The sequence below is a fragment of the Natator depressus genome, chromosome 9 (genome assembly GCF_965152275.1).
Source record: "Natator depressus isolate rNatDep1 chromosome 9, rNatDep2.hap1, whole genome shotgun sequence".
NCBI lineage: Eukaryota > Metazoa > Chordata > Testudines > Cheloniidae > Natator > Natator depressus.
In genome coordinates, this window is record NC_134242.1 from 83,599,159 (window position 1) to 83,620,345 (window position 21,187).

The 21,187-nt window shown below is 39.0% G+C and overlaps 2 protein-coding genes across 4 annotated transcripts in view; one reads left to right on the plus strand and one right to left on the minus strand.

Moving 5' to 3' along the window:
* Positions 1-21,187, plus strand: part of ACSL4 (acyl-CoA synthetase long chain family member 4) — a 48,629-nt gene that overhangs the window by 14,289 nt on the left and 13,153 nt on the right. Inside the window, exons 2-7 of one of the 3 annotated variants that reach the window (XM_074962493.1) lie at positions 11,957-12,003; positions 15,259-15,797; positions 16,124-16,301; positions 18,140-18,249; positions 18,344-18,482; positions 20,023-20,173. In XM_074962493.1, coding sequence (XP_074818594.1) covers positions 15,447-15,797; positions 16,124-16,301; positions 18,140-18,249; positions 18,344-18,482; positions 20,023-20,173 — 929 coding nt within the window. In that variant the 5' untranslated portion in view covers positions 11,957-12,003; positions 15,259-15,446. The remainder of the gene's footprint in view (positions 1-11,956; positions 12,004-15,258; positions 15,798-16,123; positions 16,302-18,139; positions 18,250-18,343; positions 18,483-20,022; positions 20,174-21,187) is intronic. The other 2 variants (XM_074962495.1, XM_074962496.1) reach the window with 2 other exon arrangements.
* LOC141993236 (uncharacterized) overlaps positions 1-21,187 on the minus strand; it is a 53,347-nt gene that overhangs the window by 525 nt on the left and 31,635 nt on the right. The window contains exon 3 of the mRNA XM_074962664.1: positions 179-264. Within this exon, the coding sequence (XP_074818765.1) occupies positions 179-264 (86 nt within the window). The remainder of the gene's footprint in view (positions 1-178; positions 265-21,187) is intronic.

Genomic DNA, 21,187 nt, shown 5'->3' on the forward strand with positions numbered 1-21,187 from the left:
AACTTGCTCTTTGCTACATCTATTGAAGGTTTCCTTATCGAGATCACTTCAGCAAGAAGAGTAGGGGAGCTAAGGGTACTAATGACACACCTGCCCTTACCACATTCCATAAAGACAATTATCCTAAGAGCCCACCCTAAAGTAGCCTCATTTAATTTAAACCAACCCATTTACTTACCCGTTGTATTTTTTCCAAAACCCCATGCCAACTTTAGGGAAGCATCCCTTCCCACTCTTGACATCTGTAGAGCTCTGGCCTTCTATCTAGAAAGAACAAAGACATTTTAGAAAATTATCATGTCCCTTTCTATCAGTCGCTGAGCAATCGAAGGGTGAGGCCATCTCTAAAACAAAGACTCTCTATTTGAATTTCTGGTTGTATCTACCCGTGATATCATCAGAGCCACATCCTGGCTCCAGCTGGGGTTCATATGCACTCCACCAGAGCGCTATGCTCATCAGTAGCGTTTTTCAATAATGTATGTATCGTAGACATTTGCAGGGCAGCTACCTGGGCCTCAGCCCACACGTTTACCAAACACTATGCCCTGGAACAACATTCCTCTGCTAACACTCAGTTCGGACTCTCTGCTATCCACTGTCAGAGATACTCTGAAGCCTCTCCTTCCATCGAGGGGTACTGCTCCATAGTCCCCTAAAGTAGAGCACCCACAGGGACACTCCTCAAAGAAGAAAAGGTTACTCACCTTGTGCAGTAACTGAGGTTCTTCGAGATGGTTGTCCCTGTGGGTGCTCCACTACCCTCCCTCCTCCCCTCTACTTCGGAGCTTCACGCTGACTCTCTCTGGGGTAGAAAAGGAACTGAGGGATGGTTGGCTTCATGTGCTAAGTAGCCATTTGGAGTGGTCAGCGAGGGCACTGCTACTACAAATCTCCAATTTCAAGGGTAGGGTGCCAAAACTCCTAAAGTGGAGTACCCACAGGGACAACCATCTTGAAGAATCCCAGTTACTGCACAAGATGAGTAACCTTCTTTAAACCCTGAGTGTCTGTGTATAGCTGCATCCTGTTCCAGGAACTCTTGACCCCAGCAGCATGTCAGAAACACACTAGCCATGCTCTGGCTTCCAGCAGCCTTGGTTACCACTTGCAGGGTGACTCCAACATGTTCCCAATCCTGAATTTTATCTTAAACAGGAGTTCTGCATTGTCCAGTCCTCTCCTGGAGAGTTTAGATATTATAGGTCCATTGCCCCTGTAAGGGTCAGTAGCCAACAGCCTGCTACTTTAAATGGAGTTAACAGCTCAGTTTAAACAGAACACTAGAATCGTTTGTATTAGAAAAAATAAAACAAGTTTAACTACAAAGAGCTAGATTAATTGAATACAAGTATAAGGCATTAAAGTCAGAAATGATTACAAAAGAAATAAAGATAAAACATTTTCTTATAGCTAAAACTTAAACTAGACTTGGTTCAAGGTAAAATCCTTATCACATGCTCCCAGCAACACTGCTGACCAAAATCTCAAGGTGGGATTCCCCAACCCTCAACGTCTAATATCTAGTTCCTTTGTCGTCTTAGGTGAACGAGAGAGTACAATATGGAGAGAGAGAGAAAATCCACGGGTTGTTTTTGTCCTTCACTTTTATAGTCAGTCACCCTTTGAAATGCATTTTCATGAGGGTTATTCCTAAAGTTCCTTCCCAACGTGAGGACGAAGACATGGAATCTCATGGTGAAAGAGGTTCCATGTTGCTGTTTGCTAAAATGCAGATCAATCTGTTCCTGCCCCCCTTCGTTGCCAAAGAATGGGCACTTTGACTGGTGGTTGCCAATCAACTTTAAGCACACCTGACTAGAGGCGTCAGCTTGTTTGTCTTTGAGAAGCAAGTTTTTTCCTCCCCTCCTCTGACTTGTCTGGTAAGCACATTTTGTGGTAATTTTAGCTTATGTTCATAACTTTACACAATGTTGCTAAAGGCATTTCACCATGATATTGACCAGTGAGCTGTTAGTTTTCAAATGATACCTCACAAGACATATTTTGTATGAAGATGTTACAATAGTATGTAGGGTGTAAATACAAGGGGGCATTTGGTCATAATCAGTAATTGAAAAAATATGCCAGACTAGTTGCTGGTTTAGCAGATAAATATGTGCGGTCTACAGTGGGGCTTAGGTTGGCTTAAGTATGTTTCCCAGGAGTATGAAGTTTTCATACCTCTTAAGTCATGTAGCTAGGTTAACCTAATTTTAGATGTAGACCACACCTCACTTAGTAATATATATATAAATCTCGTTTTAAGAATGTTCTGCCTACTTCAGGCACTTCTGATGCACCTCTCACTATAATATTTAAAACACCTGTGAGGTCATGATGTACAAATGTTTAGTATCAAATCATATTTGAATACAGGCTACAAGAGCTGCAAGACTAGGGTAGGCAATATTTAAACAGTTCATTAATGATCTGCTAAGCTTTTTGAATAAGCCCCTTATCACTGTTTTCATACAGATGTCCTATAGTCACCCGGATAGCACAAACTACCAAAAGTAAATACTTTATTTCATTAGTCTTGGCCCTGTAGAATATTTAATCAAGGCGCTAAGTTTACTCTGGACACGCACGCGCCAGAATGTAATGAAAAATATCAGACCATTGAAACGTAAATATATATAAGTCGCTCTTATACACTCATAAATGTTTTCAAAGTTTTCTATATGGAGAGATACGGTTGCTCATTTTCTGTATTTCTTATCCCCTCTTTACTACTAGGGATGTTTGCAAAATAATTCACAAATCCTGTATTTTTTTTCTGTCCCTGATTGCCCTAACTAATGTCATAATGCACTGACATCCCAACTGATTGCTGAGGTTACTGTCACAAACACAGGATTATGACTTTTGAGTGGTGTATGAGCAGATCATAGCAATGTAGGGCTAAAAGGGATCTTGAGAGGTGATCAAGTACAGCTCCCTGAACTGAGGTAGAAACAAGTAAACCTAGACCATTCCTGGCCTGTGTTTGTCTAACCAGTTCTTAAAAACCTCTAGTGATGGGGATTCTACAACCTCCCTTGGAAACCTATTCCAAAGTTTATTATCCTTATAGTTAGAAAGTTTTTCCTAATATAGATTCATAGATATTCAGGTCAGAAAGGGACCATTATGATCATCTAGTCCGACCTCCTGCACAACTCCAGGCCACAGAATCTCACCCACCCATTCCTGCGAAAAACCTCTCACCTATGTCTGAGCTATTGAAGTCCTCAAATCGTGGTTTAAAGACTTCAAGGAGCAGAGAATCCTCCAGCAAGTATCTAACCTAAATATTCCATGCTTGCAAATTAAGCCCATTACGCCAACCTCTAGTGGACAAGGAGAACAATTGATCACCATCTTAATCTGGGTAGCTTCATTTCTCCTGCTCAGCAGGTGAATGCAGAACCGGGAGACTGATCAAACCCTGAGCTTTCACACTTTGTAATTTTATTTTAAATTACTTTTAAACTGAAGTAAATCTATGCTTGGGATAGGGGGTTGGATCTGGGTGGCGCTCATCTTGGGCGGCTCCCCGCAAGTGGCGACCTGTCCCTGCTGCTCCTAGGCAGAGGCACGGCTAGGTTGCTCTGCGCACTGCCCCCACCCCGAGCACTGGCTCCACAGCTCCCGTTGGCTGGAAACCGCATTCCCTCCTGCACCCCAACTGTTTGTCCCGAGCCCCCTCCCACACCCAACCCTCTCCCAGAGCCTGCACCCCATAGCCCTCCTGCACTCTAAACCCCTCATAGCTGTTCCTCCGCTACTTCCAGGGAGCCACATGGAGCCAGGTAGGGAGTCTGCTGCCCCAGTGCCAACCAGACTATAAACTGGACTTTCAGTGAAGATCAGAAATACCAGTTTATAAAGGTTTCCAGTTGGTAAAGTGCCGATAACCGCTTTTACTGTACTATGTACTTATTTCCAGGAATGAAAATTCTGAAGAAAAGGCACGCATTTCATAGTGGACTCCACTTATCTGGAGAATTATACTTTGTTTTTGTTTTAAATAAGTTTACAACTTATTAGAATACTGCTTGAAAAGCTGGTATATCACATTCCCAGTGTGCTGCCCCTGCCCTTAGTATCGGCAAAATTATCTGTTATGTTTTCCCTTTGAAATGTTAGGTCAAGAGCTACCTTCCTACTGTAGAGAAGTAATGATTTGTATTCATTTACCTTTCCAAGATGTAGTTACATGCCTACATTTGTCATAGAAATATTACACATCTTATTTTTGCATCAACTTGCAGTGTTTTTTCAAAAGAGAAGTTACCTACAATTTGGAACCATGCTAAAATTCTGCACTGGTTTCTTTCTCCGTATGCCAGTTGAAATAACCTTCTCTGTATGCCATAAGTATTTTAAATTCAGTTTTTTGGAACTGGTATGAATTTAGAATTCCCTTTTTAAAATTGCCATTTTAAAAATCATGTTAAACTTCTGCTTTGAGCTTGTAGTTGCATATTAATCTGAGGCATACTAAAAACAAGTGGTGTGAACTTGCACAGAGTACCTTACACATAATATAGCTTTCATTCTTTTTGCTTTCCTAGAACGTGTTAAAAATAGAACATGACTACAGTACATTTGAAAAGTGAGGTCAAATTTGAGGTCAAAGTAATACTGTATGGTTGGAAGTAAAGACCTACTAGCAAAAAGGATACACTCAGAAGCCTCAAATGAAGAGATGTACATGAGGAAATTGGAATAAGAGGATAAACTAACTTGAGAAATTTCAACTCAAAATTTTAATGCATAATTTTGGTGGTTGAGCATAAAAAGAGGCCTATTATTTTCTCTTCTAAGGAGAAACAATTATTAAACTGTGTTAAGGAATAAATTTCCCTTGGCATATTTTATATACCCCCTTTCTATGTGCAACATTGTTCTTTTTTTTGCTTTCCTGTATCTACCTCAAAGTGTTTGCATCTCCTCCTTGCTCAAATGGTCCCCTACTACAGAGTGAATTAGTTTAAGTAAGTGTATGGTTTTCCATAGAAATAACCAGTCCTAGTGGATAATCTGAAGCTTTCATCTGTGATCATCAGAGAACAGTCCAAAAATTATCTGACCCATTTCACCAATCCAAGTGTTATCTGATTCAGGTGCTATACTCTAAGTCATATTTATGGTTAACCAGTTAGATTTCAAAAGCAAGAATGGCAAGCACTGTAGCATTTATCAGCACGCGGTATTTCTCTCTGAAGTGAAAAATTCTGCAAAGGATGGCAATATGATACAGCTGTTGTTTGCCTCTTGAGATCACCATGAGGGATAACACCAGTGACTGAAACCTCTGATCTCATTTTGTAATTCTCTGGTGTCCTCTCTGGTGCATGGTGTCCTGAAATGTGTGTGGATTTGTTTGTTTTGTAAAACTGGTAAACTTGCTTTGATTACTGAGGGCTGGTTTTCACAACAGAGTTAAATTGGCACTGCTGCAATTGATGCAGCGGCATCGATTTAGCAGGTCTAGCAAAGGCACGCTCAATCGATTTCTGTACTCCACCTCAACGAGAGGTGGAAGCAATGACAGCGGGAGAGCATCTCCTGTCAACATAGCATAGTGTGGACCCTGCAATAAGTAGATGTAAGCTATGTCGACTTGAGTTACGCTTCTCATGTAACTCAAATTGCGTAGCTTAAATCAACCAGCAGCTGTAGTGTAGACTCTTCCTTAGTGAAGAATGTTCCTCTATTAGAACAATCACAGATAAAGGTAGAAGACTACATATGTTTATGGAGAAGTGTAATTCATTCAGGTGTTTGTTTCTTGCATGGCCAGGGAAGTTAATAAATCCTATGACCAATCTCTCTACGTCTGAGTGTTCAGGTTTTATCTGAATTAATGGAAGATGTACACATCTCGTAGTTCTTATGTTTGACTTCCCAGACCACGTGGGCTGCCTATGTCCTCCTCTGCACCCTAACTGCAGAGAGGAAATGACGTAGAACTTTCCGCTGCTAGGGACAGGACAACAGTGGAAGAGGCCTTGGGAGACTCTTGGGAGACCTCGCTTCCCCTGCCCCCCACACCTCAACCCTGTTTTTTTCTGTAAGTGTCTGAAAATGAGGCTGAGGTGTTTTGGGTTTTTTTTGTTTTTTTGTTTTTTTCTGTAGGGGTAGGGAGGGAATGTGGATGCTCAAGCTGTGTGAAGAATTCTGACTGGCAGCCTAATCCAAGGAAAGCATGGAAAGGCTTGAAAGGGAAACAGATGAAAGGGAAACAGAAGTAATTGTACTTTTGGCAAATTGCTTTTTTATTTTTTGTCTATCAGTTTTTCCTTTTACATTGTAAGCTCTTAGGGGAAGTTACTGCCTTCTATAGGTGTACAATTCCTAGCCCAAATGGGGTCCCAACCTTGGTTTGCAGTCTTTAGGTGCTACTGGAATGCAAAAAATAAATAGTACTGTCATCTGTTGGGAGGAGGGTGTTTATGTTCATTTTGTCCTATTTTATATGAAAGGACGCAAATTTTTCTTGATATCCCAGTTTGAGACTTGTATGAGTAAGTAGAGCTCGAGGAGGTTAAAGAACAGATGAGCAGGACATGCATGGAAGTCTTGAACCATTATTTTAAGAACCCTGGGATCATGTGGTAGTACAATGTATATGGGTACTGTGTGCCACTCCCTAAAACTATTTACTTCCTTAGTATTGTTTATAGGTTTTTCTATAACAGTCATCACTGCAGTATCTGGATGCCTCACGAACATTAATGAATTTATCCTTATCACCCATTGTGTGTGTATGTATAATACCGATCTTCAACTCGGATACATAATAGTTGAGCTTTACCATAGGAGGCCAAATCCTGTACTAAGCCTATGGAAATGGGCTGGGCAAAAGGAGTTGAGAGGGAGATTTTTCTTTTCCAACTTCAATAGGAGTAAAGGTCCTAGTAGGTAGATCTGTAAGCAAAATGAGACCTTATTAATTGTCTTGAGTTTCTTTCGTTCCTTACCAGAAAAAATATAAATTGTGTAGTGAAGATAGAACAATATTGTCAAGGTCAGAAATAGGAGCTGCAGAAGTCACGGAGGTTCTGGAAAGTCTGGTCCTATTTGTATTTCCTGTGCCTTGTGACATAATGACCTAAAAATATGCAGAAAGCTGTCTGAGAAAGGAACAAACTTGAAAACTGGTCTCTGGATGCTTATTTTCCAGCAAGTTTTTAAGTTGCATAAATATTGGCACAGTCTGTTCTTACAGAACATTGACATCACTTGTAAACATTGAATCATTTCATTTCCCTTGATTTTTCTCTCAATGCTTTCTGGGATATAGAGGTTGAAATAAGACCTAAAACTTTCCTAATGTTTTTTACGTAGGCTTGTCTCTTTGCCTTATAAGTGCTCTCTTATTCATGTGCCTAGGGACATCCGTAATAATCTTGGAAAGAAATTTGGTGAGTAGTTGGTGTACTGAACGCATTTTCCTGTCTGCTTAACCCAGTCCTTTCTTTCCAGCAATATCTTTGTTTCAATATCTTTAATTTCTTCCTCTGAATCTGTTTCAAAACCAAAAAGTAAAATAGACTTTCAGTTCTAGTATTTGAATAAATCCAGGGGGTCAAGATTAATATTTACTGTTGATCATGGTAATAACCTATACATTCATTTGATGTGCTCTGTTATATCTTTGTAATGTGTAAAACTGGATTTTCACTAACCTTTTGTGAATATTTACCATGATCTCTAAAATGCGTAGATTTGTCTAAATGATAGACAAATTCCAGAAACTTTCTTGGTTATTCATATTTGGCTTTTTTGTGGGTGGAAGGTTTCAGTATCATCTTCTGAAAGAATTTAAACTTTGAATGCTCATTCTAAGAGTGAAATCCTGGCCCAATTTGAAGTCAAAGGGAGTTTTGCCACTGACTTCATTTGGGCCAGGATTTTACCGTAAGTGTTCATTTAAAACTCTCTTATTTAAACTCTTTCACACATTCCAAATTCTAGTCTTTCTTTACAAAAGTAAATACTTCCTGCTCTTTCAGCCCACACTCCACTTCCTCACTAAAAAGATTTACTATCGTATATTCATTATTCCGATTTATTTCACTATAACTGGACATTTTTGTAAATGCAGCTTCTTTATCTGAAATGTTCATTTTTCTATTTATGCTGTTTTACAACCAATGCAAACATAGGCAAGTCTTTTGAAATAACCAAGGAACTAATCCAATTCATATGCTTTTGAATGTTTCATTGTCCCTCTGTATGAGTTTTTGTAGTAACAGAATCTCTTGCTAGTGGAAATAACTGTTAAATTCATGCTTCTTTGCAATTAAATTGCACAGGTTAAAATTTCTGGGCAAACACACTTAAAATAAGTTTTAAAATTATACTTTGGAATTCTAATTGCTTATGCAAACATTTGATGAGTAAATATTACTTCCTCTGGTCTAACTATTGAAATCTAGAGCAGTACATTTCATCCTTGGTGAATAGTTTTTGTCCCAGCTTCTAGAGCTATAACCTATGCCCCCTCTTTTTCCATTCTTTAACTGTCAACTTAATTTAAGCTTTGATAATAAAACTAAGAGCAATTATTGGAAAAATTAGATCTCTTGCCTGCCATTTATTCCGTGTGTGCCATTTAAAAATTAGTCATAAATTGATGGCCTCTCTGATGTCCCAGAATTGGTGCCTTATTTTAGGCTTTCTTCGAAGGATTTAGTTGCTAGAGAATAAAGAGATGCATATCAAAAACTGTCTCTGAAGCTTTTAATTGAACATCAAAGCTAGACTATGTTGTAACTATTAGTTACTACCTACCATAGATGGTAATGCTTATGTAAGTAAGCAATGACATCACTTGTACTATATATTTTTCCAAGCATTTGGACAACTGAACTATAAAAGTTCTGTAACTAACTTGTAGCTAGTAATATAAAGTGTGCTGTTGGCTTATGAGAGAGGACTTTGATGTTTGTACTGTAACAATTCCTCCCAAACTGAATGAGCTCTCGTCTAGACAGCTAGCATATTGATGAATAAGCTTTGTTTCAAAATTGAAAAAATGAACTGACTAACATGGAGGAAAATCCAGTGGGAACACTGAAAATGTAGCTATCAGAAGGCAACAGACAATAGCTATGATTATTGTTTGTTGTTTAGATTGTGTTAGTACTGAAAATGTGCTAGTTTCTTTTTAAACAGAGGGTAGTACAGTTCCACTGAAAATATAGTTCCTGCCTCAAGAAACGGAAGCTCCACTATACTGTCTCCAAAATAAATAGTGTGTAGGCAAAAGGGTTTTGAAATTAACACTTAATTAGGCTTTGCAGTACAACATTTTTTTCCTAAACTGATGTAATGTAGCATATTACTAGGTTTTTTCCCCTAAGTGTTCTAGGATTACGAAATGTTGTCCTTTTTCATAAGACAAGGATTTTTACCCAGAGATACAATGTGAACTTTGTCATACTTTTTGGAGTAATCCCTACTTGGCTTGCCTTGAGAATGTCCTTGATGGTTTCACAGATACAAGACATTTGCAGTCCCGTTCTCCCCCCCCCCCCCCCCCCCGCAAGAAAAAAGACACATGGAAAAATAGACAATGAAAGCATAAGCTTAGATGTCAGCACCAGGGCTCATTTTGTAACCAAATGAAATCAATATCTAGACAGTCTGCTGGTCTGAAATGACTGTTTATTATGTGTAATATATGCTGTGGTATAAAGGTTTAAATGGCATGCGTTTGGGATGGTCACATTACCAATGAGTAGAAAAGCCTTAGTTATACACATCATCCCATAAGTGCCAATAAGACCTTTAAATCACAAAATATTGTGTTTTTGTACTCGTCTCATGTTTCAAGAAAAGCTATTATAGCAACTCTCAGAACATGTTGTGTGTGGCTTTTTAAAGTATTGGGACTTCTCATTGTCTACACTTACCAAGGGGATTGACGTGCAGCAATCGATGCTTCGGTGATCGATTTAGCGGGTCTAGTGAAAACCCACTAAATTGACCGCAGATCACTCTCCCGTCAACTCTTTTACTCTACCAGATTGAGAAGAGATGGGGGAGTCAATAGGAGAGCGTCTCCTGTCGACATCGTGTAGTGTGGACCCTGCAGTAAGTAGGTCTAAGCTACGTCGACTTGAGTTATGCTATTCATGTAACTCAAATTGCGTAGCTTAGATAGGCCTTGTCTACACTACAGGAAAAGTCTTAGTTACTATAGGGAGGTCTACAGAGAAGTGCTACAACTGTGCTGCTTTAGCGCATCTGGTGACCATGGTCTATGCTCACGGAAGAGTGCTCTCCCATCAGCATAATTACTCTCCCTCTGTGAGAGATGGAAGCTATGTTGGCAGGAGAATGTCTCCCGCCAACCTAAGTGCCAGTGTGGACAGCGCAATGTTGCTGTAACTTGCATTGCTCAGCGGGTGTCTTTTTTTTTTTTTTTCACACCCCTGTATGATGTAAGTTAGACCAACTTATAGTGTAGACCTGCCCTATGAATCCAACTATCTAAGGGTCAGAGGGAGAAGAATTTTATAACTAATAATCTGTTAGAAAATTTAGGGCATTTTAAATCTAAAAGTAACTATCCTTGAAGACAGGTTTCACAGTAGCAGCTGTGTTAGTCTGTATTCGCAAAAAGAAAAGGAGTACTTGTGGCACCTTAGAGACTAATGTTAAGGAAAAGTTAGCACATGTGACTCCATTTTGGTTTGGGGCCCACCATTGTCTAAAAGCAAGCACATCATGCACCAGGAGGAGTGTTCCTTAAATACTGCATTCCTGTGAAAATCCTCCCCCTTGTCTCCAGCCTGTCTTGACTCCCGGTATCTGTTCTTTGTCTGTCCCTACCTCCCTAACAAATTTATTTGAGCTGTAGCTCACAAAAGCTTATGCTCAAATAAATTTGTTAGTCTCTCTAAGGTGCCACAAGTACTCCTTATCCTTGAAGAGAGATAACAAACTTTAAAGTCATAACACTTATAGGTATAGAAAAGATACCACTGATGCAGAACTAAATCTTGGCCACACTTGAGGTTGTAAAAACATAATATGATTTTGGGGAGTGGAATGAGTGAGAGACACATACTACATTTGGGGTAGAAGAAGGAAATCTTTTACTACACTGTTACGTTAGAGGCAGGAATCCATGGGGTGGTTAGAGGCAATCCAGCCTGGCCTAGCTTTGCTCTCTCTCCTTTAAGACAAGCATATCCTGCCTATGGTTACCATCAGTGCTTAATTTGTGCCAGGGCTGAGCACTGGCACCTCTAGGCTTGGCAGTTTGTAGCCCTGGTAAAACTTCTTGGCTTGCTGTGTCAGTTTGAAAGTAAAAAAAAAAAAAAAAAATTGCTTCAGCGCTGGCACAAAATTAGTTGAGCCTTGGCACCTCTTCTGTTACAAATTAAGCACTGGTTACAATACATCCCGGGGGCTGGGGGGGACGGAACCTGCAGGAATAGAAGTTGTTTGTATCCCTGAACGCTGGCTGATGCATGTTCTAATGGCTCACAACTTTAACCTCAGTCAATACATGATGGATCAGGTGCCAGAGGTGCACAGTCATACGGGTAATTTCAGTAGATTTCCATAGAGTTTAAGGCCAGACGGTATCATTTGATCATTTAGTCTGACCTCCTGCATTATCACAGGGCACTAACTTTCACCCACATACCCCCTGTATTGACTAAAGCATACTGCATATGTTCAAAGTACAAGACTAAAATGTGAGTAACTTGTATATTTTGTGACTCCGATGAAAACTTGCTCTGATTCATTTAAATAGAAGAGTAGTGACACCATCTTCTTTTTCAAAAGGATAGGGGAGAACATGAATTTATCCTCACTGTTTAAGTACATAAATAGCAGGTTTCAGTTTTGGTTTCTACATTTAATATTTTTAGTTAGCTTGGTACACAATCTTATCAGTCTCTCTCTTCTCTCCCCCACACTCTTCTCTCCCATTTTACTGTAGAGTGAATCATCATTGAAGAAAACCCAGTCATAACTGTTAGATATCCTGTAAGTATCTTAACATTTATTTGTTAAGGCAAAAAGTTACAAGTGTTTTTCTTTATTTTAAGTTTGGACTTGTTTTTCATCAAATTCTATGGCATTTTTTGGATTTCCAGCTGATCTCGATAGAGCAACAGTGGGTATAATAAGCAATGGGAAAGTGTGTTGGAAGGAGAATGAGAGGCAAATGGCAGTAATGTTAATATAGACCACCTGTGTGCATAACTTAGTTTCCGTGTATTTTACAATACAAATCCAACTACAGAAGCCCACTGTACAAGAGTAACTAGTACTTTGGTATTACATCAGTGAGTGCCAGACAAAACCCTAATGCAGGTAGAATATGTGTTCATTTTAAATTAGTTAATACAGAAATCATCTTAAAATGTTTGTTTTGGGCCATATGCTTCAGATAACTGAGTTATAGTAAATGTAAGGATTCTTAATAAAGTGCCTAATAGATTTAGCATTTGTTGCTATCCTTTGTAATTCTTCAGTATACTTACACAATGAAAATACCTATACAGTGTAACTTTAATCACTCCTTTCATTGTGTTGGGGGCATTGTACAAGCTGTTTAAATACCCACGTTAAAATTAATACTATAGCAGCCTATGCTTCTTCCACAATCTTTATTCCAGTTCAGAATTGTACTTCTCTTGGTACTAATACTTAGGTATACCTATCTTCTACGTTTGCTAGTTTGTCTCCAGATCTTCTGCCATACTAAGGGACAGGTGTTGCTCAAAAAAGCAGTGTTTGCATTTGAAAATGGGGAAAGAATGTGTGTTAGATGTCAATCCATTCAATCTCAAATATTTGTCAAGGGACTTGAGTAGATTTGTAAATTCTCAGGTCCCAGTTCGGCTGCCTTTACTCAGGCTGAGTAGTACTTACTCAACAAATAGTCATGCTGGTTTCAGTGGGACTGCTTGTGGAATAAGGCAATGAAATTGTGCCTTTAAGTTTGCATTAGCCTGCTGTAATCTATTCTCTGGTTCACTCGCTATATTATGTTGCATGCTTTTGTCTCTTGAAAATACTGAGAATTCCCTTTTCAGTGCTGATTTTATCACATTGTGTGGTGGTTAACTGCCATGCACTGGAGCTTTAGCTTTAGTCCTAGCATTTCTGCTTATTTTTATGTACAACCTAAGCTAATTCAGAACACTCCAGCTGAAGTAACTGGAATGAAATTATCAGCACATCATTTTAAGACAAATAGTATAATAAATGTCTGCCATTCATTTGAAGAGACTGAAGTTTGGAGTGCAAAACAGATGTTTAGGGCTTTCTTCAAAAGACTTATTTATGTAAGACCTATTTTAACCTAATGGAGCTAATGAACAGTAACTTGGGTGTAATACACACAAATGGCTGTTTAAATAGTTGTTGGTAATACAGTGAGACTTATTCTGTTATGCTATGTTTGCTGAGCAGCTACTTTGGTGCAGTTTTTACAGTATCAGTATAGTGAAACGTGTCTTAAGGAACCACTCAGTAACTAGCTTATTATACTTCACTAAGGTGGCCATCTAATAAAAGTGAAGCATAACTCTTCTCAAATTTATTGATATTTTGAGGTGAGTTTTAGGATGGGAGGTTTAGTTAAAACAACTGATTTAAGTGGATCAGACAGATGTCACTGTACTTAAATCTTGGTGAGAACATGTAATTCACTCCGGGGGAATCTGTGTTTTGTCAGAATTCAGCTTAGTACTTATGACTCACTCAATTTATTTGCTAAATACGCAATTCTTAAAATTATTCTGTAGAATGAAACCACTACTTATCTCCTACCAGATAGCATGTACCTACAAATCTCTCATGCATTATTTCATTCAATCAGACTATGCTTATACCTAATGGATACTATGTGTTGCTGTGTGCTAAAGAAAATGTAATTTTCCATATTAATAATGGGTGTTGCTGGAGCTTGTTGTGCTGTTATTGGCAATTGTCACTTTAAAAAATTGAAATTTTAGTCACTCTCCCTCACCTGAGGTGATGAATATATATAAACTAAATTCCTTGGTGTGTCTATACGTTCTCCATTCTTGATGGTGCCCTGAGAGAATTCCCACATCCTCAAGTCGCCTGTTAATCAGATCTCCGTCTTCCAGGTGGGGAGAGGATAGGCCTTGCCCAAAACCAGTCAGCACTGCTCCCTAATGTGTTGGAGCTGTTTTGGTAGGTGCTCCCTTTCCTCTGCTTCCCTGGGGCTGTGTGCATTGCCTCCATGGCACTTGCAACCTTCATCCGACCAGGAAACAAGGGTTAAATACTGTAGTTGAACCCATGTCTCCCACATGTCAATGCAGAATACTGGTGTTCGGCCACTGAGTTGGCCCAAACTAAAGTGGGATTTTAATTTTTTTGTGTGTGCGCGTGTGTTTGTTTTTTTTTTTTTTTTTTTTTTTTTAATATTTACCCATTAGTCCTCTCACAGACCTAATTTTTACAGTCCCTACTCAGGAGAGATTCCTGTAAAATCAATCAAATACTTCAGGATTTGATTCTAGTTTTATGATGGAAGGTGAGATGGACTTTTTCTTCCAGAAGTCCTTACGTTTGTGTATTAGAGTAATTGCCTTACAAATCAAGTCTGTGTAAGCTGTGCACATTCAAATAAAGCTTCTCAGGCCTGCTTTAAAGTAAAAGCAGTTACCCAGGTGATGTTAGAAGGAGAGTTATATGAATCTTGTGTATGTATTAGGTCTACAGTGTGTGGGTTTTTTAATTTTATTTTGAGGAGTCTCAGTAAATATGCTGTATTTTGAACACTGAGTCAATCGATATAACTTTATTTCTGAAAGTCATAAAAAAACCAGTACTACCATATCTTCCTACCCCTAGCACAAATATTTAAGAAAAAAGCTACTGGCCTTTGACCATAGTTATGCAACTTCAGGATTGCTCAACTAGCTTAGAAACACAATATTTTGACGTATATAAAGGACACAGTGCACTTTAAAAGACCAGAATTATTTAAACAGAGACAAAGGGGGTATAGGGGGGACCTTACAAGAGTAAATATTTGTGAAGGTCAAAAACAAATAAGGAAAAGATTCCTCTCAGTCTTCAAAACCAATTGCTCATGTGCCTCTCAAACCAGTTACTTCAGCCTCCTTTGTCTTGCGGCATGTTGGGGTGAAATCATAAAGGATTGAAGCTAATGGACTGATTCCTGGTGTCACTAATTTGTTAAACTTTCTTTGTTTTCTTTCCTGCTGTCTGCTTGGCTGTGATCTTCACCCACAGGTGTCTGTTGACTTCCAAAGGTTACTAATGTTTTAGATGTTACTCTAAAACTGAGCTATCTAAGCTTCACTTACTGTTGTTTCCTTGACTGTACTGCCACTTGTTGCTGCTTCTGCTCTTACCTTCTTCATAGAACTGAGATTCTCTGAACCCAAAGGACAAAGGAAAACTTTTTTGAACTATCCACTATGAAACTTAGATTAGATGTATGTGCCATTTTCTTGCTCCCTGTGTACTTCTTAATATCTGTGTACAGTGCCCTTGTATTTATTCCATGGTATTTTCTTACCAATGCTAAGAAGAAAAAGGCTATGGCAAAACGCTTAAAAGCAAAACCCATCTCGGACAAGCCTGGAAGTCCATTCCGTTCTGTTACTCATCTTGAGTCACTAGCAACCATAGACATTCCTGGAGCAGACACTTTGGATAAGTTGTTTGACCATGCTGTAGCAAAGTTTGGGAAGAAGGACTGCCTTGGGACCAGAGAAATACTGAGTGAAGAGAATGAAATGCAGCCTAATGGGAAAGTATTTAAAAAGGTAATCTTTAAAGTTTTTTGAATTCTTGAAGTCTGTAATGTCAAAAGCTTTGTGTCTTAACGATAAAGTATCTGTTGCAGGCCCCCTTTACACTCTTTACCATTTACATTTTATGGTGTAAAACTGGATATTTAACTGTAGCTCAAGAAAGGAAGCTATAATACATGCTGTTAATATTTTTCTTCAGCAAAAAAATTGAGATGAGTAACTTTTTAAAAGATTGTATTTGCTAGTATGTTTTCCACACCAGCTTACGGAATAGGTGCAAACATGTACACGAACAGTTTAGTGTCATTATCACAAAACTATTCTACTCTTTTTACCAGTTAATCCTAGGAAACTATAGATGGTTAAACTATGAAGACATTAACCAGAGAGTGAATCATTTCGGTAGAGGACTAGCTGCACAAGGACTAAAGCCAAAAAGTGCCATTGCCATATTCTGTGAGACCCGAGTGGAGTGGATGATTGCAGCACAGACCTGCTTCAAATACAACTTTCCTCGTGAGTGTTAAAGTTGCATTTGCATTAACTATATTTCTAGAAAAAATTCTTCAGTCAATTCAGTTCTTTGTCTAGTACATCTGCATATTTCTGGGATAGCATTTGTTTAAAAAAATTCTGGAAGAAAGTGAAAAGTCCTAATTTGTGTTCAGCTTTCTAATAAACTATATGTTATACATTGCTGATTTGTGGGATTGTTGCTAGCAGCTGTAGTCAGACTAATTTGTTCTGCTTATTATATAGTAGAATTTTTTTTTTTTTTTTTTTTTTTTAGAATTCAGAACTGACTTTCACTTTTTGGAGGGCAGGAAAGAGCAATTTAATATGGACCCTTTGACTTGTTTATCAAATCTGTGTGGCGAACTAATTTTGCTCATAACTGAAACATGCAGCAATGCTATTTCTTTGATTGCTTCTGCCACTTGACATGTTGGGGGAGACTGGATTTTGGGTGGAATGGAGAAATGTTATGGTAGCTGAAATACGCAAAGCAGCTTCTGAGGAGTCTTGTGAACTGTTTAAACCCTCCACCTTACTTTAATCAATGTACAAGACACAGTACTTTTGAAAGAAAAATAGCAGTCCTGAGTATATTAATACACCAAAAACTTCATTGTGAAGCGGTTAGGGCTGTTACACCCCCCCCACACACACACACGCTCTCTTTTTCGCTCGTTATTGCTTCTATCCAACACAGACCATGCACCACAATTTGAATTCTGTCCCCCTTTCATTTTTCTGCGTTCACTGAAACACCCCCCCCCCCCCCAACTCTATTTGTTGTGAATGTTTGGTGCAATGGTTGGTTGTGTAGGGAAAGGGAGATTTGGCAAAGAAGGTTTGCTGGAGGACTGTTAAAGGGGATGATGGCATGCTGGTACCCATAGGGAAATATAACTAAAATTGTAGTGCAGGGGTCCCCAACGCGGTGCTCGCAGGCACAATGGCGCCCGCCGGGGCAGTTGTGTGCACCCGCAGGACACCGCACCACTCAAATGCCACAGCCGAGCGCGGCTGCCGGAGAACCACCCGCTGAAATGCCGCTGAGAAGCGTTGCCGTTTTTTGGTGGCAATGCTTCTTTCCACGGCCGCATTTCAGCGGCGGACTGTCTGACGCCCGCCACAGTCTTCTGGGAATAGGAATGTGCTAATCCCACAGAAAGGTTGCAGACCACTGTTGTATTGTGTAGTCTGTGGAGTACAGTAGCTGTAGTAATAGTAAGGTGTGTGCGTATGGTGGCGGATACTGTTAAGTGGCTTAACTTTTTTTCCATTTTCTTGCTTTTTGTGGTTTTGTCAGGTAGATGTATGTGTAGTAATCCTAACTACTTCATAACAAGATTTTTGAGTATTAATTCCCTATTTTAATCCTTTATTGGAGGTGATGCCTTACACTGAACACTTGTTCTCTTGGAGAATTAATTAGTAAATGTGAAACCCAGTCTACTTCTTCTCTGGTATGAAGCTTTAAGAATGGTTTATAGAAGCAGAAAAATAGGAGATCCTCAGGACTCAGCTCTCTCAAAGTTTTTTCCTCCCTCTGTGTGAAACTGGAAAGAACACAGATTTGTTTTCAGTCGTTTATCATGCGATATTATGACTGAAATTACATTTTCCTCTTTCCATACCACTATTATCATTACCATAAACTCCTTGCTTCATAAAATTCCATCATGGAAAAACTAAAAGCTGCTTTTATTCCTCAGTGGAAAAGGATTGCAGTTGAAAAGTATTCCTTCCCCTGTCTCCCCCTCCTCCACGCGGACTAAATTCTATACAGAGAAAAGCTTTTGGTTTGTATCATTCTGCTGTTAAACTTATTTTTATTTATAAAACAGTTGTTACTTTATATGCCACTCTTGGTGAAGAGGCAGTAACCTATGGTCTGAATGAATCTGGAGCATCATATCTAATCACTAGTGTAGAACTTCTAGAGAGTAAACTTAAGGTAAGTTGGGAACAACTATTTTGTCAACTGTATTTCACCCGTAATCTTACAATATACGGTACTGTAAGTACTAAATTTCCTCTTTGTTCAACAGACTGCATTGTCAGAGATCCCCAGTCTCAAACATATCATTTATGTGGATAAGAAGACTGTCAATAAATCTGAATACCCTGAAGGACTAGAGATTCATAGTATGCAGACAGTAGAAGAATTGGGAGCCAAAGCAGAAAATTGTAAGTGAACCAAATCAGGATTACCCAAGCAGTCCAGTAAGTGATTGAACCTGATTTGGAGGGATATGTATGGGAGGAGAAATGTCCATTTAACCTAAAAAGGAACTGGCGTTTACTGTAGAAAAATTACCAGTCCAACTCAATTTTTTAAATAAGTAGGAAACTAGAAGTAAAATATTTTTGAGTCTTTTATTTTAATGTTCCGTTGTCCCAAGTGGATTTTGTTTCAGCTTAAACTAAGTTTAATTTTAGAATGTGACTGGCATGGTTTGGCTGAGCTCACTTTCTAAAAGAAGGGAAGGTCATACAGAGTTAAAGTCAGGCTTGGTTATTTGTTTTTGGTTTGTTTTAATGAACGTTTTAAAAACTCCATCACTTTTTTTTTCTTTCCTGATGTCAGGGATGAGCATTTGTTTTTAGAAAAGTGTCTGACCAATTTTGTAGCTAGAAAACCCCCCAAAGCCAGGGGGATAAGCACTGGACTCCCTCCTCCAGTCACTGTGAACTACAGTTGGCTGGCTGGAGTAAGAAACCAGCTTCATTAAGGAGGAAGTGAGCAATCATGAGGATTTGCTTCCTGACACCCAGGTCTACAGTCCCTGCCAGGCAGCTCCTCTGTGTTACTGGAAAGGAGAAGATGTGAGCAGTTAAAGGAGTTGGTTGGCAGGAACCGGAGGCTTATGCAAGAAAGTACGCATTCAGTAGAGCTGCTTACTTTGTGGTAGGTTGCTGATTTCTTGAATTTGTTGCCAGCACCAAAGGGCTAGAGGTAGGTTTGGGTTTTTTTGTGAACTCCCCTAAATGTCCTCCCACTCCTACCTTTGCTCCCCTTTTCTGCTGCAAAGTCATCAGCCTGAGGGTTACAGGTTTTCACAATAACCAGGACAAAAGAGAATAAATGTCAAGGCAACAAACTGGGTTAAAACAAGTTTAGTTTATTTTCATAAGTTTATTAGCTCAATATATACTGGCTTCTGGGTCTGTAAAACTCACTTTTCACCAAGTGTGAGATTTTTCAAGGCATCCTGACTTTGAAATATTTAAAAACAAACTATATGTTTTAGCATCTACAGCCCTGGCTTTAGAGCTGTTACTAATAGAAAACTTGATATGAGTTTGTCCCTCATCACTCCAAAGTATGAGCCTCTTCTGCACTTCTCCCAGGCATTATTTTAAAGGGTTTGACTAGAACGTCATTAGGTTTGTCCAGTGAAACTTTGCAATGACATTACACTTCCAGCCAAATCTATCTGCAACTTACCCTATTGCCTTGATTGAATCTGCTGGTGCTTGTTGTCCCTAATGGGATCTGCCACTTTTTTTTTCTTTTTTTCTGGACTGTTTACCAGTAGAGCATCACTAACTTTGTTTGTTTTGTCAGTGTCTTATGAAGACCAGTTAACTTAGTTTAGTCGTTCTGGAGCTTCGATTTCATCTTAGTTTTGTCCAAGAAGTAATCGCGTCCTGCTAAAGTCCATGTGAATGACATATTTTTTTTCTCTCTCTCTCTCTTCCCCTGCCCCCCTTCTACCTTTTGTAGTAGACATCCCTCCAAGCAAACCTGTTCCCACAGACCTGGCTTTAATAATGTATACTAGTGGGTCTACTGGGAGACCTAAAGGAGTGACAATGATTCATAAGAACTTGATAGCTGGAATGACAGGCCAGTGTGAGAGAATACCTGAATTAGGGTAAGAAATGCTCAGTTGCCCCGTGTATGTATAAAATACCATTTTGTTTTATTCAACTGGAATAAATTTTCCTGGATTCCAGAAAGCCTCTCACTTGTATAATTCTGAGATTCCTGGTGACTTTTTTCTTTTAAAAATACGAACTTCAGCAAATCCTGTTTTTTATCCACCAATCTTACTTACATCATATGTGAACTGATATTTCTGTAATCGCTTTGAATTTATCATGCTCTTGGACACAACCATAAGTGTCTCTCTCCAGCTCTTTAGTCCTGTTATGATTTTTCTACAACTAAATGAGATTTAAAAAGATAGACAGTATGGCTTCTTTAGTTACGTCTCCTCCTGAGATGTACTTTCAAGATATCCATCATAACTGATCATTATGGGGAGAGTCTGACCATATATTTTCGCACAGGGTATCTGTCTGTAGATTATTATTGGTTCCCTGTCCTTATCAGCATGAGTCCTGAAAAAGTGGAAGGCAGAGGCTGGTGGTTTCCAAGCAGAAATTTTTAAGCAGCTAAGATAACTTCAAGGAAAGGCCTGCCTATTCCAGGGGTCTGAGACCAGGCCCATATAGATCCTTGTACATGTGCTATACGTAATCTGCTTAAATACCTTGCTTACTTCAAGCTGGTTTAAAAGACCACTTTCATTTGGCAGCTAATTTGGTCTTTCATTTTTTAATATTGAGATAAAATAGGCAATAAAATGAACCGAGAAATATATTAAGTTTTGGCTATTCAGTAACAAAGTAATGGCAAACTTTCATGAGGGTTCTTCAGTGTGTTGAAGGATAAATTGGTATCCCTGCACCCCCTTCTCAGCAAGTTCATGAGGGGCATGACACCTTTGAAATGACCCATATACAAGAAACCCCTTCATTGTGGGATATTTATGTGGTTCTGCGCTGAAAGATCTTTTGGACCATTTGATAACTCTCAACTCAAGGTCACAGAACAAATGAGCTTCAGGCTCTAGTGACTGATCCACCTTCTACTAAAATATTTT